General features: G+C 40.6%; 1 protein-coding gene across 2 annotated transcripts in view; it reads left to right on the top strand.

The window, feature by feature from the left end:
• The first annotated feature begins 715 nt into the window (after positions 1–715).
• The window catches only part of LOC136874619 (gastrula zinc finger protein XlCGF46.1), an 84,495-nt gene continuing 64,727 nt past the window's right edge, over positions 716–20,483 (top strand). Inside the window, exons 1-2 of one of the 2 annotated variants that reach the window (XM_068227979.1) lie at positions 7,634–8,005; positions 8,195–8,249. Coding sequence is in view for 1 of the 2 variants with exons in the window: in XM_068227978.1 (XP_068084079.1) it covers positions 720–752 (33 nt within the window). In the remaining variant the exon portion in view is untranslated. Of the gene's footprint in view, positions 753–7,633; positions 8,006–8,194; positions 8,250–20,483 lie in introns of those variants that run through there. The other variant, XM_068227978.1, reaches the window with a different exon arrangement.

The following is a 20,483-nucleotide window of genomic DNA, read 5'->3' on the forward strand; positions in this document are numbered from 1 at the left end:
CTTTACCTTTCGCAGAGAGCTTTGCTCTGCGTCATCAGAAGAAAATCTCGACTGTCCACGAGAAAGGCTCCAAGCCGGCCGTACGTGCCAAAAACCAAATTCACATCATACCTTAAACAACAAACCTACCCCTTCGAAACCGAACCGAACCGTACATCGGTAATTGACTTTCATGGAAACGTATGTATATTACTGTACTCTTTGCCCATATAAATACAACCACGATATAAGTCGCTTAAAATACTATTACTAGTACTACTCTGCATGAAGCTGAATTATGCCAAGGAAAACAAACAGTTTACTGTACAGTTTACAGTACATAATCAGTATCAAAAGCAAAGTGTACATTATGTGTTAAAGCATAATCAATGTATAACGACCAGTTAACCATCGGGGACTAGGCAACGATACACGGACAGAAAGTAACGCAAGCACTATTTCACTCGAGGGTGGCGCTTCCGCAAGCGGGCCGGCATTGGTTTTGCAATACGATACCTAGAGTACCAGAGAGGAGGGATCCTTCAACTACGCTTGCTATAACCCCACTATCCCGCCCCAAAAGATATTCTTTCTTATATAGGAAAATTGAAAGCAAGACAGCATGAAAGAAGAAATTGCCACCATTATCTTTACTCTCATTGGCCAGCTCCGATCATTGAACTGTAGGTAACTTAATACTGTATGGGAGCGAAGTGCGACTAGCTGTGCGGCATGGAGGCATGACTGACATACACGTACATGCGACAAGACAGGTATCTAAGCGAATTTTAAAGATTTAGGCGGAATGTCTCTTGAAAATTTCACCTGATTTACGGTGAAATATATATTTCAGCGGATTAATAGCAATTTGAAACTGAAAATGGCTAGGAATATTGCGGAAAATGAAAATATATTCTAGGCCTGATTATTCTCAAACAATTTTTCCTTTAAGAGATCACAAGACAGTAAATGCGTATACCTATACCAAAAAAGTACCAAACCCCTGACAAAACAGCCTCAAAGGGTAAGGGCCTATGAAGAGACCGCTGCTCAGCCCTAAGGCCTGCAGATTAGGAGGTGTCGTGGGGTTAGCACGACGAATCCTCTCGGGCGTTATTCTTGGCTTTCCAGATCGATACCTACACTAGAACATAGAGGTCATACAAACGAAACATATGCATAAAAATTATAGCTTAGTGAGTTTAGACGGGAAATATCTGCGAATGATGGTCAATTGAAAATACATTGCAATCAGATTTTGAACCATATTTATTATCAGGGCAAAGGCAGCATACGTATGCGTGTATATACAGATACACAATGCACAACTTTACATTGGAATATGCACTTAATAAACAAAATATATATACGTTACAAAATATTCAATCAGATTTCCTATCAGTTGTTTCTTTAGTCTTTTTTGAAATGATTTCAAAGAAGTTGAAAATGTATCGAACATCTCCCATTTTGTTGGGGTCCAATATTTCCTTCTCACAGCTATAACCCACGTTTTTAATATTTCCGAACGTTTCCACGGGAATCTGCAGTTGAAGTTTTAAATTCTGTAACAATATCATTCTGACTATAACCTATAAAACGCAACGTACTGCACCTGTCCAGGGTTCCAGTGCATGACAATTTATATTAATTGGCTTATGAAGTGGCAGAAAGGATTTATTTGACGAGACCCTCGGACATTCCCTAGAATCGAAGACCATCACCCCTACTTGAGTCTTTCCTCGGCTTGCTCAAGAGCTTGGGTACGTGGTATGTCCGGAAAGGGGCTTAAACTATTTAATTCTAAGTAGGGGAAAGAGTCTCGGACATCATAGGAATACGAACATATCAAATAAGAGGGGAGATAATATATATATTTTTGCAAAAACATTTCTTTATTATCTAAGGAAACACTTGTATAGTACGCTACACACAGATATGCCGGGATATGTATATATGCCATAACATTAATTCCTAAATTAGGTTTGAGTTTAGAATGTCCATTTCTGTCCTTTCAGATTAGCATTTATCATCTCATAACCTTAAAAAATTATTGAAAATACATCGAAAGGGCGTCCCCTCCCAGAACAATTTAACACACGAAGACCTTATCAGCTAACACATTAAAACATTTTATACCTATTTCACCAAGACATATCTCCCTTATGACTTGAGTCATTTCATTCAGTTTTATCCTTCAATTTATATATCATGTTAGCTGAGGTTCACTACGAAATTTTTTGAGCGCATTTAAACCACATGACAGGTATGTCACATTCTCTATATTAATAACTTCCTCTAATTTATCATACAGAGTATTAACTCCTCATAACACTTGCTTCATAGGGATTACCAATACATTAATATATCACACGACCTTTCGAGTTCAACGGTGTCCTTAAAATAACAGGCATACCAATCGACAACCAATAGATTACATCATAAACATACAATACACTCACTGGAAGAAATAACACAACATCTTGCCTTGCTTCTCCATGCCAACAAAACAACAAAAAAAAAAGATCTTGCACGGCCCATCTCAGTGGCCATAGATGAGCAACAGTCTCCGTCGGACCCTGGATGTGGAACCCAGGACTTACACATGTAGGGTGTAATACCTGAAAAACCCTACAACGGTTTTTACTTTTAATTAAATAAAATAACAAAGACTGGAGGATTTCATTCATTTGTCAAATCTGAGATATGTACAACGTTGTCAATTTCTTGATTTATGCATGGTCAACCCACTTCGTTCGCCCCCTAGGCCATAAAACTGTCAGACGGGTCGGCTCGCCCGATCTTATTTTTCTTTTCCTTCCCCGCAGAGCAGACCTTCACTTCACTTGCTACTTTTAAATTAACGCTATCAGCGTAACATCACACACATGGCCTCAATCATTTTATTCACGAGACGGCATTATCCATCGTCCGAAATATACATTCAACGGGGGAATTTACATATTAAATCACCACTGGATATTCCAATTTACCGGCCTACCAATCAAATATTGTCTTCTCAACCCTCACATGCCAAAGACATGCATATTTAAAGAGAGTACTCTAACCTTCAGGATAAAAAAGAAATCACAGTTAATCGCGATCTATGTCAATGAGTTACACCCCACACTTGGTTCTTTGTCGTTTTGGAGTACACAGTCTTAAATCTATACAGGAGGAATTTCTACCATTTATTTGTGACGTGTCATCCAGAATAACTAATCGGGAATTCTTGTGATGAATCATAGCATTTAAACTAGCCTTGGACAATCAGATCATATTACGAAACTTTATTCCCTTCCATTGACGTCACGTCACCTGTAAGTTATACTGGGCCTTATTAACTACCATGCACTATATCCCCTAATTAATGAAGTGAGTGGTTCAGACCACGAAGAAAATCCCACAGGAAAGTCTTACAAACTATAATTCCCTGAAACTTGTGTTATACACAAATAATATTCAAAGTATTTACATGCAAATGATTTATCTATATGAATGTGACTAACTGTCATGCCAAAGAAATTCATATGTACTCAACACTCAGGTATCTGCCATCAGCTTAGGCCATCATTAGGGCGTTATCATTTGCGAAGGTTCCAGAGTCGTCCTATGACGGCTCGCCTGCATGCTGGTTGAATCCTCGGCTGGCGTCAGAAGGTACAGAGTATCCCTGATGCGTTGGCGTGACTGTACAGCGGACCGCTAACCAGCTCCCTTCCAACCTGAAGTTCTCGGAGGTCAAATATGCAAATGAGGAAGAACTAATTTGTTATAAATGCACTAATTGTGTCATGCATTATAACTTTGATATGACTATGAGTACTCATAAATTTAAGCACCTTAGCCCCATATTGGTGTTTGTCCTGCAGCCAATATCGATACCTTCATTTTCATACACTAGTTCAATTGTTCTCGGAGTACCACACACAGACCGGTCGACAGGATATGAATATTAGGTCTTTATACACTGACTGACAGTGACAATGCAACACCAAGGAGGAGTGGTTCGAAAGGGATGAAAGTTGGGAAAAAAACAGAGACGGCACGGACGAATAATTGATGTTTATTTCAAACCGATATGCAGGTTACACAATGCGCACGGCATCGACTCAGTAGGATGTAGGACCACCGCGAGCGGCGATGCACGCAGAAACACGTCGAGGTACAGAGTCAATAAGAGTGCGGATGGTGTCCTGAGGGATGGTTCTCCATTCTCTGTCAACCATTTGCCACAGTTGGTCGTCCGTACGAGGCTGGGGCAGAGTTTGCAACCGGCGTCCAATGAGATCCCACACGTGTTCGATTGGTGAGAGATCTGGAGAGTACGCTGGCCACGGAAGCATCTGTACACCTCGTAGAGCCTGTTGGGAGATGCGAGCAGTGTGTGGGCGGGCATTATCCTGCTGAAACAGAGCATTGGGCAGCCCCTGAAGGTACGGGAGTGCCACCGGCCGCAGCACATGCTGCACGTAGCGGTGGGCATTTAACGTGCCTTGAATACGCACTAGAGGTGACGTGGAATCATACGCAAAAGCGCCCCAAACCATGATGCCGCGTTGTCTAGCGGTAGGGCACTCCACAGTTACTGCCGGATTTGACCTTTCTCCACGCCGACGCCACACTCGTCTGCGGTGACTATCACTGACAGAACAGAAGCGTGACTCATCGCAGAACACGACGTTCCGCCATTCCCCCATCCAAGTCGCTCTAGCCCGGCACCATGCCAGGCGTGCACGTCTATGCTGTGGAGTCAATGGTAGTCTTCTGAGCGGACGCCGGGAGTGCAGGCCTCCTTCAACCAATCGACGGGAAATTGTTCTGGTCGATACTGGAACGGCCAGGGTGTCTTGCACATGCTGAAGAATGGCGGTTGACGTGGCGTGGGGGGCTGCCACCGCTTGGCGGCGGATGTGCCGATCCTCGCGTGCTGACGTCACTCGGGCTGCGCCTGGACCCCTCGCACGTGCCACATGTCCCTGCGCCAACCATCTTCGCCACAGGCGCTGCACCGTGGACACATCCCTATGGGTATCGGCTGCGATTTGACCAAGCGACCAACCTGCCCTTCTCAGCCCGAACACCATACCCCTCGTAAAGTCGTCTGTCAGCTGGAAATGCCTCCGTTGATGGCGGCCTGGCATTCTTAGCTATACACGTGTCCTGTGGCACACGACAACACGTTCTACAATGACTGTCGGCTGAAAAATCACGGTACGAAGTGGGCCATTCGCCAACGCCGTGTCCCATTTATCGTTCGCTACGTGCACAGCACAGCGGCGCATTTCACATCATGAGCATACCTCAGTGACGTCAGTCTACCCTGCAATTGGCATAAAGTTCTGACCACTCCTTCTTGGTGTTGCATTTGCTCTGTCAGTCAGTGTAGATTTTTTATCGGTCATCAACTGACCCACTCCACTTCGCTAATCATTGATACAAAGTACAACTCACTGCGTGAGAGAGAATACGGAGGACGCTGCCCGGCCTACATAATTATATCTGATAGCCGCTCACTGCTAGCGTGGTTCAGGCCTTACTGGAACACTGTGATCGAACTATCTCTTTATTGGACTACTTACTTCATTTAACCCCGTTTATCAATATCTCGTATAATGCGACACAGTCCACTATATTCATTTAGATCAGTTTCATAACTGTGCACGTAATAATTTACATTAACCGATCACTTCTCTCGCCTCTCTGACACATAATTACAGTAAAATTCCTTTCACGTCCAGATCGTAACAAACTGCATTAAGGAATTGATAAATATTTGGCACGCAGCTCACCATCACTCACTGAGTATTGTCATTTACCAATACATAACACTGTTCTATAAGGAATCTTCGCACTGCAAAACACTGAATATTAAACTGACTGTTCACTCACGAATAGGTCTGCTGATTAGACCGAATGCACTGCATATACTAGAATACACTGGCTTCTTGCCTCTCGCCGATATAGTGGAAAGACTTATTTCTGGAGGGGGAGCCAGTCCACGCCCCCTTGTCAAACATCGCTCCGCTGGCAGGTATATTTACACTCTGAATTTAATATCAAATTAAAGCCTGTACATCCCACTTTTCACTGATCAATTTTCGTTCCGAATCCTTGACGGGTTTGACTGTAATCATCAAAGCGTCAGTATCAATTCCCAGTAGGTGGAGCCTGTCTCCGGGGATATTTTTAGTTTTCCTGGTCCTGTCAGAGTTGGGCATCTGGTTTTAATCACTTCAAGACATCAACTACCTGCGCACTTCCCATTATTCTTATTATGTAGAATGGTTTTCTGCATGATAAATCCGCATAAAATCTCCTCATTCATCGAAGCTATAACTCGAAATGATCTATCAAGTATTTCCGAGTTATTAATGTTAATACCCTCGAAACAGTTGTCAGCTACACATTGGTGCCACTAGGTATTTAGGGGAATACATGGGGTGATATCGTCTCGTATGTTGAGACGACTTCTTTGAGGCTGTTTCGTGACCTCACTTCTCAGTCATGTGACATCTTGCTTGCTCCAGCTCTCTCGCCCAGAGAGAGACCGAACTCCACTTACCGGCGCTTGTACTCCCTGTTTTCCCAATTGCGCACAACGAGAGGAGGGGCGCGTGACTCTACGGGCGGGCGGCTCGAGTCCCGGAACCGTCAAGAATATCCTCGTTTGGCGGCTATTTAACGTAGAACTGCGCGGAAAACGGCACATTCTCTATACAGGATGTCTCTATATACATATGACGAGGTCATGAACGGTCACAGTACGACATTTAATATGCCAAAATATATTGTAAGATAGCTCCATAAGTGTAGAATACTTAATGACAAGAGCCAAACTGGAAGAAAGAAGTAATTATCGTTTTAAAATACCATACTTATAGCTTTGCAGTGAGATAGTGTTTAAACTGCTTACCTGTGGAAATGAAGCTTTTGTGAGTTCACAAATGGTTTCTTCTGCTGCCTGTTAGCGCAACCGTATGCTACACAAGAGATAGGCATCTTGGTTTTATCACAAATTTGACGTATGTTCAGATATTACCAAAAGAGTCCATTAAACACAGCACATCAACTATCTTCCATGCTCTGTATCTAGTCAACTTTGCCGTACACGAGGGAGCGTGACTAGCCAAGGAACAGGAAGCAGTTTTCTGCGAGAGCTACCACTACAGTCAGCATTCCAGTATTACCTATAGTTCAATGTCTCCGATCAGCTGTGAAGAAGTCTATGTAACTTTTTCCCGCTAGAGTTCGCATGTGCGCCACACCAACCCGCGCAAAAGAAACACCCTCGCTCGTCAAAAACAAAAATGTAATTCAGTAGCTGTAACCTATCTTCGTAAATCCAGGCCAAGCTTTGTCATGAGAACAGTGGCCCCCTTCGGGGCCTCGCTCCATTCGAGAGGCTCTTAACTCTCGCCGCGGCGCATACTGCCCGCACGGCAAGAAAAAAAGTTCATTTAGTGGTTGTAACATATCGTCACATTTTCTCAACAGTTGGTGGCAGCAATACCCGCCGCCAAGCCTCCGTGTGTACAGCGAGCGGAGTGTGAGGCGCGCCATGCCCGGCCCGCTTGCGGAAGTTTTACCTTTTTTTTTTTTTGCTAGGGGCTTTACGTCGCACCGACACAGATAGATCTTATGGTGACGATGGGATAGGAAAGGCCTAGGAGTTGGAAGGAAGCGGCCGTGGCCTTAATTAAGGTACAGCCCCAGCATTTGCCTGGTGTGAAAATGGGAAACCACGGAAAACCATTTTCAGGGCTGCCGATAGTGGGATTCGAACCTACTATCTCCCGGATGCAAGCTCACAGCCGAGCGCCTCTACGCGCACGGCCAACTCGCCCGGTGATTTATTATTAAAACAGCACCACACACAATTAACAACCAGATATAAACAAACCCACATAAACATACATTTCACAAGTAGGTTATACAAACTTAAAAGGAGCAAAGAGAGAATGTAAAGACTGATCACTAAGTCTTTGGATTCGTTTTGATGTAGATGGAGCCACCACAACACTTTGAGGTTTGCTTTTGAACAGGGTGGCATTGCATGGCGCGAGAACTTGCGTATTTTTATTCAGAGGGTTTTGAGGGTTTTGCTATTTCTCTCAGATTTTATCAAGCGAATGTGATTCCTTTCATTTCCTATTGTTACCACAGCCTATTGACACACTGCTGATAAAGTTCGAGTCTCAATTATTTACTGTTTTAGGCTTCCAGGTCTCAACGAAGTACTTCATACCTTACGCGACCTCATAAGGAATCAGGTAAGCTTCATTGTTCAGTACATATTTTCATGCAAAAGAGCAACGGTAAATATCTCTACCTCTACCTTTGGGGCTACTGTTGGCTTTCTAAATTAAATATTATCCAGAGACCATTCCTAAGTGTAATACATATATATTTTTTCATATTATCAAATTGGGCAGTCTCAATCAATCAGTCAGTCAATCAATCAATCAATCTTGATCTGCATTTAGGACAGTCGCCCAGGTGGCAGATTCCCCATCTATTGTTTTCCTAGCCTTTTCCTATTGAACTTCACTCTTGGTAAATGAATCCAATCCCTAACTTTCCGAGCTATAAACGGATATTTGCCCTAGTTTATCCCCTTTAATTCCAACCTTATCTTCATATTGTGAATTTTCCTGCTTTTAAAGGCACCACTCAAACTTATTCATCTACTCATGTCATTCCACGCCATCTCCGCTGACATCTCGGAACATACCACTTACTGGAGCAGCTCGTCTCCTTTCTTCCAAGTCTTCCCACCCCCAAAGTTTGCAACATTTTTGTAATACTACCTACTCTTTTGTCGGATATCACCCAAAACAAATCGAGCTGCTTTTCATTGGATTTTTTTCAGTTATTGAGTCAAGTAATCTTGGTGAGGGTCCCATATGCTGGAACCATACTCCACTTCGGGTCTTACGAGAGACTTATATGCCCTCTCGTTTACATCCGTACTACAACCCGTAAATACTCTCATAATCATGTGCAGAGATATGTATATATTTACAATCATATTTACGTATTTACTCCAGTAATGATCCTTACTTATATTAACACCTAGGTACCTACTTACAATGATCTCCAAAAGGAACTTTCAACCCATCAACGCAGTAATTAAAACTGAGAGGACTTTTCCTATTTGTGAAACTCACAACCTGACATATGACGCTGTTTATCATCATACTGCCTACTGTCCATCTCACAACATTATCGAGGTCATTTTGTAGTTTTTTACAAACTTGTAAGTTATTTATTACTCTGTACGGAATAACATCATCTGCAGAAAGCCTTATATCTGATTCCACGTCTATACACATATCATTGATATATATCGACATATATAAGAAAACATAAAGGTCCAAAAATACTGCCTCGAGGAATTCCCCTCTTAATTATTAGAAGGACAGATAAAGCTTCACCTAATATAATTCTTGGAGTTCTATTTTCTAGAAATATAGTCACCCATTCAGTCACTCTCTTTTCTAGTACAGTTGCACCCATTTTTGCCAGTAGTCTCACATGAACTGCCTCCGTGGCTCAGGCGGCAGCGCGTTGGCCTCTCACCGCTGGGTTCCGTGAATCAAATCCCAGTCACTCCATGTGAGATTTGTGCTGGACGAAGCAGAGGGGGACATGTTTTTCTCTGCGTACTCCGGTTTTCCCGGTCATCTTTCATTCCAGCAACACTCTCCATTATCATTTCATTTCACATGTCAATCATTAATCGTTGCCGAAAGGAGTTTGACAGGTCTCGGCAGCCGGTACATTTGCTATCCTCGCCGCAAGGTGGGGGCTTCATTAATTCCATCCCTGGCCCAGTCAATGACTGGAAAACTGGTTGTAGGTTTTCGTTTTCGTTTCTTCCATGATCTACCCTATCAAATGTTTTAGATAGGTCAATTGGAATACAGTCCATTTGACCTCCTGAATCCAGGATATCTGCTATATCTTGCTGGAATCCTACAAGTTGAGCATCAGTGGAATGATCTTTCCTAAACACGAGCTGCCTTCTATCAAACCAGTTATTAATTTTGCAAACATAACTTATATAATCAGAAAGAATACTTTACCAAGCTTATATGCAATGCATAGCAAACTGACTGGCCGGCAATTTTCAGCTTTATGTCTGCCACCCTTTCCGTTATACACAGGGGCTACTATAAAATCTCTCCTTTCATTTGGTATAGCTCCTTCATACAAACAATAATCAAATAAGTATTTCAGATATGGTACTGTATGCCAACCCATTGTCTGTAGTATATCCCCAGAAATCTTATCAATTCCAGCTGCTTTTCTAGTTTCCAATTTGTATCTTACTGTGTCATTGTTATTGTACCGGGAGGTACACCTCAAATTCGCTCGTTCAAAAGAAGCGCCTTAAAGAACTCTATCTAGCAAACAAAACGTGAAACATCTACGGCATGAAATTGGGACGTTGACCTGAAGATGTCACCATTGAAGTATTGAGTAATTGTGTTATTGTAAAGTTGCCTAAAGTGTCTGGATTTATTTGCTTTGTGTTTGTTTACTTCAAGAAGTGTATACCTTTCTCCATAGATGTCATTGCACAAAAACTGAGGTCACGCATTCTGGTGCAAGGTGGAATAATTTGTTGTTGAAAGAAATTTTATGTTTAGGGGTTTTCTCAAGTAAATTAACTTTCAATTTTTAAATATATATTTCAAGGTCTGGAACTCTTCTTTCTCATTCCGCAAGTTTTGAATCTGGCCAATAAGGAATATTCTGCAATTATTTTTCAGCCTATCACTGGCTTCATGTTGGTTTTTGGGTGTAACTTTTGATTCGGCCAATAAAATTGAGGGTTTGTCCGGATTAGTCCAGAACCCTCTAGAACCGTCCCCTTGCGTATATAAACTGCGGTCTTTCCGGCTACCTTGTCTCTTGATCGCCGTACTTCTGTGAGTGTGTTTGCGTTAAGACAGGACGCGGGGCGCCTTATCATTCGCCAGGCAGACCACCAGCCAATGTAATGACCACCAATCTAATTTCTTGTAGCTACCTCCGCAGACTTATACGAGGGGAAGATTCAAATTTCTAATTATGCGACCTTCTGTTTTCTAAAATGTAAACCTTGTTTCGGCTAATGTAAACGTCCATAAATTCTTAAAACTGTAAATCGGGGATAGAGAGTGCGTTACCCTCTTAAGTTCCCCTTCAATTTAATTTGAGATGACTAATATTTTGTAACCTTTTCTCTCTTCTGTAAAAAGTTGCATTAATCTCCATTCTAGTCAACTCAGTAGTTTGGGATTAGCCTCAGCGTCATCGGGCTGAGAGCCCAATTTGGATTTTTAACTTTCTAGGAGTGCAAGTGTACGCCTCCATTCATTTTGTGTTCAGGCCAGGTAATTTAACCTCTTTTTCTTTCCCACGAAGGCCCAGTAGTTTGGGTACTAGTTACGCCTGTGTACGAAATTGTAAAGTATACGTTAAGCCTAGAGAGGTCAGAAATTTATAAGATTTTTGATGTAATGTTGCCTTGAATAGGCTGTAAGATATCGGTTAAAGTGGGAGAGCGTGTAAGCACTTTTTGCTGATTTCTAAATTCAAATGTAATATTGAGGAGTGCCTCTGGAAGGCTGTAAATTTGTTGAAGCAAAGTGCTCTTGTTTTAGGGAGATTTCTCCTTGTCTATGTAAACACTAATTGGCAATATTGTAAAGTGGAAATTAGGGGCTTGAATCCCAAACTTGCCAAATTCTCTAATCTTGTGTTTTCCAATTCTTGTTTCAAGATTGCTATTTGTACCTGTCATTTTATTATTTTACCTAGTGAAAAGCTTGTTAAGTTGGTGATTTAAAGAGAGTTTGCGATTTAAAGAGAAATATAACCTATGTTAAAGTTTTAATTTAATTTATGATATCGTAGATAGACCCATAGCACCCAGCACCTTGTTTTACCTCTGCCTTCCACAGATAACGCCAGAACAGTTATCATTGGTAAATTTTAATACTTCTTTAGTATTAGTGGCCTCCTCTAAGTGGACATTGTCCCTGTAACCTACAATCTGTACATACTGCTCACTGAATGCTTCTGCCTTTTGAAGATCCTCGTATACACACTCCCCTTGTTCATTAATGATTCCTGGATTGTCCTTCTTAGAACATCTTTCTCCTTCAATGTACATATACATATTATTCTATTTTCACTAAAATTTTTATGATCGCCCATTGTGCTTGACATCGTGTTATCCTTAGCTGACTTCTTTGCTAGATTCAATTTCGTATTAAGTTCCTTCAATTTCTCCTTACTTCCACAGCAATTTCTAGCTCTAATTTCTTTCCAACGTACACCTCCTTCTCAGTCTACTTCTCTGTTATATTATAGTGGATCTTTACCATTCCTTACCACCTATTTTCACATTTCTCAACAATTGCTTTAAACCCATCCCACAGTCTGTTTACATTACATTTTTCCACCGATCATAGTTACTTTTTAAAATCTACCTCATGCCTGTTTTATTAGCTAAATGGCACAGCCTTACCTTCCTTTCTTCCACATTTATTTTTAACTGAGACAGAAACAGTTTCGTGATTACTAATGCCACCTATTACTTCGGTTTCTCTATAGTTTGTACAGGATTATATACATCAACAAGATTATACCCTCGATACGTATGGGTGGGGCAGAATGTCTCCCCATATATCTAATGAATTTTAAGTTTTTGAGCTGCTGAGGAAGGAAATACAGCTGATTTCTTGCTGCCATACCTCAGTGGCTTGTATTGCAAAATCAACAAATGTATACAGGATTTATGTGGGAGATATGAACCCTAAATATCCTCTCGGTGGCGGGGTTGCTCACCAAAAATGTGACCGGTGTTAAGAAATCTAAAATTATACACGGTGCGTGAAATCTCGGCGCAATCTTGCCTGCAGGGACGAAATTCTTAACCACGACCTGATCTCCGACCTTTAAATTGAAGGGCCTCCTTCCACGATCCTATTTCTCCCTAACCTTCTCATGAGAAGCCTTAAGGTTACTTTTAGCCTTCCTGCACAGGTCCCTAATGTTACGGGGGTGTATTGTCTCTGGCAATATCGCATTGAGGGACCAAAAGTTAGAAAACGGCTTGTTAGAAACAAACTTGAACATGAGAGAGGCAGGAGTGAACTTGTGGGACTCATGAACGGTCGAATTTAGAGCAAAGTATAACCAATGCAGAGAAGTATCCCATCTGGAATGATCTTCATGATGAAAAGCTATCAAAGCAGATTGAAGATTACGATTGACCCGCTCAGCCAGGGACGGTTCAGGGTAATAAGGGGAAGTAGTTACGTGGGATATTGACAAATCAAAGCATAATTTTCGAAATTAGTTAGCTGTGAAAGTCTTTGCACTATCAGAAACTGTATATTGAGGGGGAACGAAAGAAGCAAAGGTAGTTTTAAGACAGGAAATGGTAGACTGAGCGGTAGCCAGCTCATTCGGAAATAACTATGCAAATCTAGTGAAATCGTAGAATCAGTGGTAGAACTGCATTCTAAGGTGTCACCACTCGATCACTTGCAATCTCCTCCTTTAATCTGGCGAATGCTGATTCACATGAACTAATCCAATGAAACTTCCTATTCTTGCGAAGAAGCTGCCTCGAATGGTAGGTCATAGGTGAAATACAAATTTGTAATGAATCTTGAATAATATGTTATCAATCAAGGAATCTTCCAACATCGTCTGTAATGACCGGACGAGGCATTTTAAGTATTGCTTTAACTTTTGCTGGTGACTTCATGATTTTGTTATATTCAATAACATGGCCCAGATATTCGTTGCTGGTTTCAAAGAAAGCACACTTCCTTTGATTTAGATGTAAGTCGAACTCTGTGAGCCTTTGAAGGCAGGCAAATAGGTCATGTTGACATTCTGTTTTTTTAGAGCCATGGATCAAAATATGAATGACTTCTTGTTAGTCGAGATAAAACTTTATCTATGATTATATTAAATTTGGACTGAGCTGTTTTTATCCCAAAGGAAAGATGATGCATGCGATATGTACCTCTCTCCATCAACTTGGAAATGAAGATTTCTATTATATATGTCCAGACGGCAAAAGTACCTCGATTTTCTCAAGCTATTTAGGATGCCATCCAGTTTACGAATTGGGTACTTTGCTGCTACTAATTTGTTATTAACTCCTATCTTGTAATCAACGCAAAGTCAAACTCCGCCATCGGACTTTGGAATCACGACTAGTAGCGAACCCCAATCACTGTATTTGATTTCTGAGATTATCCCACCTGCTTCTAAATTGTCTAATTCATTTTCTGCATTCTCCCGGAAGGCATATGGAATGTTGCGTTCTTTATGGAATACAGGCTTGGCATCCTTACGGAGCTGAAGAGGCACTTTAAAATTTGGCACGCAGCCTATCTTTTCTTCGAAAATTTCTGGAAATCTCGTGATTATCTCAGTAATACTACTGACTGACTGGATGTTGATTCCGCTTCACGGTCAATTCCTGGAAAATTGATATCAAGGTGACGGATAGATACACGCCCAGAAGTGGCTCGAAGTCGTCTGGTACTACAAATAATTCTTCAGACGAAGTTCTGTTCTTATTTGTGACTGTAACTTTAAACTTGCCATCAGGTAAAAACACATTCTTATTATAAGAACGAAATGCAACCTCTTATTTCAGGAGTTGTACGCGTAAGTCAAGAGCTTTGAAAGTAGAACGTGATAGCAAGGTAAAATCCGCCACAGAATCTACTTCAAATCTCTGGGGTATTCCTTCTCTCAGATCTGTACCGTAAAATTTCTTCGCATGTGGATAGTCGTGATATTGAAAAATGTTTATTATATGGCTAACGCCAAATGTTTGAGTAATATCTTCTTCCTGAAGAAAATGAGAGTAGCTTTTGGAATTCCTTCTCGTTGCTAACAAAGTTCGTATGCACACTTTCTTAATACGGCTGAGTTCTCCACACGAACTGCATTTCAGATTGTTAAAATCAGTCCTACAGTCCTTTGCTAGATGATTTTCTCTACCACAAAGTAAACACATATTTTGAATTCCCAATTCCTTGAAGTCAGTTTTTGATCTGGTCTTGTTTGCTGGTGTTGCTTGGGCCTTGATTTTAGATTGATTTTTTGAACAAAATCATTATATGTACCCCTGTATGTAGCTGATGGTGATATTTCCTTGCTGACTAACTTACGTGCCTCAAGAGCGACAGATTTTTAATTTCGTTAAATTCTTGAACATTTCCCTGGAGTAATTGCTCACGAATTCAACTGTCATAAATTCCCCTGATGAATAGTGCTTTTAGAAATATATCAGCAATGCTTAGCTTACATTGACATGCAGATTTGAAGTCGCAGTCCATTGTAGCACGTCTTAATGTAGCCACATAGCAATAGGTTGCTTTTCAAGCTGGTAAGTGGATAAAATTCTATGCTGAGCTGCAAGAACATTCTTCTTAGGACAGAGGTGTTTTCTAGGGTTACAATTAAATTGTCATAATCGAAATCATTAGGTGTTTTTGGTGCCACGAGTACAGATAATGTGTTATAACACGTAGATCCAATCGAATTAAGTAGCATCTGAGCGGCATATTTCTTGTTGGTGGACAGATTTTTCAACTGTAGATAGTTTTCTAAATGTTGCGGGTACTTTTCGTAACTTCTCTGCTTGCGGGTTGAAACATCGGAAGGGGGGAATTAGAAATGTATTCGAATTAATAATAGGTTGAGTAGGTTGAAATGGTGCTCGACTTCGCAGTTGATCTAAGAGTGCCTGTTGATTGGCATTCATTGCCGCCAAAAAATCCCTAAACTTGTCTGCATCCATGTAGGAATGTTTTGAGTTATGTCTGATACAAAATTACTTGAATTGTAGGAATATGATATTTACGTAGTCGAGGTTATACAGGTAACACAACAGTCGTATTTTCGTTCAGGTCTAATCGCACAACATGTTTTATTCACACACAATATTATCATTTCCCTCTGAAGATTGAAAGATTTCCTCGTCGCCAATTGTTATGACCATACATAAATTACATGTATGATTAAGCATGAATACATTGCTTACAAAAATAATTGTATTGGAATTTGCCTCATGATACATCTGAATAATCAACCACAGCAGATGGAAAAGACTAAGAGTAAAACACTCACTATACTTTATAAATGCTGTGGTCGACATGCGCGCTTTCTACTGAGATATAACAATTCTCTTAATGATAATAATAATAATAATAATAATAATAATAATAATAATAATAATAATAATATTCTCGGATGTAATTCGCGGGTAGTGTATTGTGTTTCATTGTGGCCCTCAGTGGCACATGGGGTTATTCACTAGCCGACAATTCTCAAGATGGATGAAGCAGTGCGCATAACTCGGCTGTGGTGGTGGAATCATTTTTATGCGAATGGAGGAGGATAGACTTCCTTGAAGACTATTGGACTTGGTCATGGAGTGTAAGAGAAGTAGAGGGAGATAAAGGCTGCGATGGTTAGACTCGGTTTTTATTGATTTGAGGATAAGAGGTATGGAACTAAATGGTGCTCAGAGCTGGTCATAAATAGGGGATGTGGATGCATTTAGTAAATACACAGGGGAGTGCAGACTGATGGCTGAAATGCATAACGGTATATACAGTAGTGAAGTTAGATGCATGAATGTATTTTTAATTGTTTACATTCACCATGCCACGTTACTTGATAGTAATACTATATGCTGTAAGTATTTGTGTTACAAATTTATAACTTAATTTTCTAATTACATGTGACATATATTCATACAATGGCTGTTACATTATTAATTAATGTAAACAAAACTATATCGTTTTTTCACCGTAGCTCAAGTACAATTGAGTTCGTGATACGTCAGAATTGTTTGAAATAATTTTTGACTAACCTGTTCTTGCTCACTGGCCATGACTCTGTACCTAAAATATCTTTAATGAAACACCTTTCTCTCTCTCTCTCTAGTAATTCAAAATGGTCACCAGTTTGATCACTGGCATTGCTTGGACTATCTATACCGATGAAAATAAGGTCTTAATTTTCGATGAGCCATTTCCATTGCGGTGAAATTTGGCATTATATAAATATGTTGGGCATGTCGGTGTATTACATTGGGAAAAATTATTTTCTTTCTTAACCTTTCATCGTTTGATCCCATTCATTCTGCATTTTAATCAAGCTCTCGTCTCCCAATTCCTTAATCATAACCTGGAACACTTACTAATTTCACTGTCCTTGGTCTGATGATCCGCGAGCTCGTAATGTGGACCATAATCCAGGTTAACTCGATTTTGCACAGGAATCTTCACTTTAATCTTGATTTGAGGAATAAGTTAGTTCTAGTCTATTGATATTTTACTGTGATTGAACATCGTAGCTTGCTGCGAGATGTTTTCCTTTTATATCGATATTTCAATTCATTCAAGTGCTTTCAGAATTGCCAACCTTTCTGCTTGATTATTGAGCAACTTTTATCCTATTTAAATGTTAAATGTTGTGTACGTTTATTTTCCGAAAATATATATACTCCTGAACCAACTCCGATGTCACTCTTGCTTGTCTCTTGAACTCTCTAACTGCGATGTTCTCTGCTTGATGTAATCTGTGTTCACTTCCCACTGCAAGGTCTATTCAGTTATTATGTGTCATGTCTTTGAAATCTTTGTATAATTTTGCATACTCTTCTTCTTTAATAACAAAAAAGTGTAAGTTCTGTAGTGACACATAGTGCTTTTTTAGATATAGTCCGGAAAGCTGTTGCGAAGCCGTTGGTAAGCCGTTGCACACTTACGTAAATTTTCCTGGCGCATTCCATTTCCATAGCTCCTATCATACAGGTGTTGTTTAAGCCCCAAAATATTTTCGCTGATTTTGACAATGAGTGAATTAATTTCGCACACTTCTCGGCTGCATGGTATTTATGATGCTTAAAGTTAAAGTTGTGGTCTAATGTATTATCCCCAGATCCTGCCGACTTGCTCCGAGGTATTATTACCGAGGTAAATTATTATCACTTTTCTTATCGTCCTTTTTCCTCGTTATGGACAGTCTTTGATTTCTGTTCATTGAAATGAATTATTTTTAGTCCAGGTTGCTAAATTGTTCGTTTCCAAGTTCGTGTAGCATTCAGTTTCTTTAACGGTTTCCCCTTTGATGCCTAACATTAAATCATCTGCAGATGCTACTGCTATTGCATGTTTTGTAAATTCAAAGTTAAGCTAAGAGTTGTATATTCAAAATCCATGTCCACAGCCCAAACGTAATGGCCAGCCCATTGTCTTGGGAACTTCGTCATTTATGGTCGTGAAAGCTGTCATTTTGTCGAAGTAACTCCTTGTCATATTGTATAAATTCCTTGGAGATTTGAAGTCTCTTAAAGCTTTTAGAATATCCAGCCACAAAGCCGCATCAAACGCTTCTTGGACAACAAGGCTAACTAGCAACACATGTGCAACTTGCGAGCACACAAAACAGCGCCTTGTTTGCATTTGCCTTTAAATTATTGAGACACCATTTTTGTGTCTTTTTAAGCCAGTCAATTCCTGCTGAGTTAAACATTTCAGTTTCTGAACCTTTTTACACTAAGGCCCTCGAGATTCGGAGCCTGACGTTTAGCGCCACCGGCGAGAAAAAGTTGAGGAACGGTGCTCGATAATGGTCCGTTGCTATGGCAACAATAACAGAGTTGCCACATTTAAGGAAGCTATTGCCACGTGGGTTGGTTTCTGTATTTAACACGAGCATTTTGAAGTTATTGTCAGAAAGTGAAGATTTTGGTGATTATGAAATCTCATATTTATCGACAATGACGTGTCCTGTCTTAAATGATGGAATTATTAGCACGTGGTTTGGAACGGGTCAGAGTTTATTCCATTGCATTAGGGCTACATGTTTTATTAAACACTCAGCCGGTAGGAGAGGGTGACGTGCCGCAGATGGAAGTAACTATGACCACGCAGCGTACCTCGTAGTTACTGCTTTCGCCGCTGAAATATAAAAACCAACTCTCTTGAGCCCAACTATACATGCAAATGAAAAACTGAGGTAGCTAACGGTAGTCTCTGTTTGCGACTCAGCACTTCAGAAGTTTAATAGAACAATCTACGGAAGCCGAAGCAATGAGGTTTTATCTTAAGTAAAGTTACTCACAGGCATAGTTGTCTATATTAGTAAGACTCTTTTAAAGGTCCTAAGTGTGTTTTGTTTTTGAGTGTTGATTTAAATAAACTTCAAGGTATATTTCAGCGTTCTGTAAATTTGTATCCGGTGTTTGACAGACAATACTTGTGTTATTAAGTGTGGAGTGTGGCCTGTATTGAGGTAAGAGTACTGATTGCTTGTAGTCTTGTTAAATGTCTGACCAGGTCACAGAATAAGAGGTAATGAATGTAATTGAAGAGAAGAGAGCAATTTACCGTAAGAAGCTAAGGACACCCAGAATTGTTTTAGCGGATATTGAAGTAAAGTGCAGGGTGGGTAACAAACAGATTAGAGTACATGTACAGGGTCTGGCAGAAGCAGCTTGTACGGCCCTGCAATGAGCAGAGTAGCATGTAGCAGGAAGGATGCCATTTTAGTTATCATCCGTGATTTAGTTGGAAAAAAATATTTACAGGAACTCACTTTATTAATTCAGCCATTTTCAGATGGACTCGTATTGGGTGTCAAAATCAGCGGCCTCATGTTTCCGACAAGTCGTTTCATCAGATGAACGTCTCCCCTTTCGTAGCCATGACTTGACATATGGTTGTATGCACAGGAGGTCAAACGCTGCTTATGAAAATAAGTCCGCTTGATCTTGCAGCCAGCAGCCTATTTCTCTTTTCGGTCTGGATCTCATTCATGGTACTGAAAACTCTTTCAGCTTCTGCTGAAAAGATGGGAATAGTCTGTACATTCTTGATTAAAAGCATCAGCTCCACTGGAATTTCCTTGGTCTCGACATACTTTCTAAAAGCATTAATGTACCTCCTCTTGTCTGACATGTGGAAAAAGTCACAAAGGTTGCCAACACTCTCATCGCCATAGCAGATATCCAAAGTAGAAGTGGAGGGCCAATTATTTTTGTATAGTACCTTTGAATCACTGATAATTATGAACATAAAACCGTAAGGTTCAATATTAGTCCGCTAGAGTACACCCATGACGTTTCAGCGCTATGTATGGATTATAAGATTTTCTTAATGAATGTAAAAATGTTACGTTATTCTAAAGCGGGAAAATGTTTTCCGGAACGGCGTTCCGGCCCGTTCCGGTCCAACTAAACCACTGGTTATCATGGAGTGTTGGACCGCGACTCATCGTGCTTTTGTGATTGAAGCGTATTCAAAAAGTGGTGACAGTGTGGTAGCTACGCAGCGGAAGTTTCGACATTGGTAGACATGGAAGAGCACCAGAACAGCACATAATTCTGAGGTTGGTTGAGCAGCTCCGTGCTACCTCAACTCCCACAAAAACGAAGCCACTGGGAAACACAAGGAGAGTGCGGTCGC

The sequence above is a fragment of the Anabrus simplex genome, chromosome 5 (genome assembly GCF_040414725.1).
Source record: "Anabrus simplex isolate iqAnaSimp1 chromosome 5, ASM4041472v1, whole genome shotgun sequence".
Taxonomy (NCBI): Eukaryota; Metazoa; Arthropoda; class Insecta; order Orthoptera; family Tettigoniidae; genus Anabrus; species Anabrus simplex.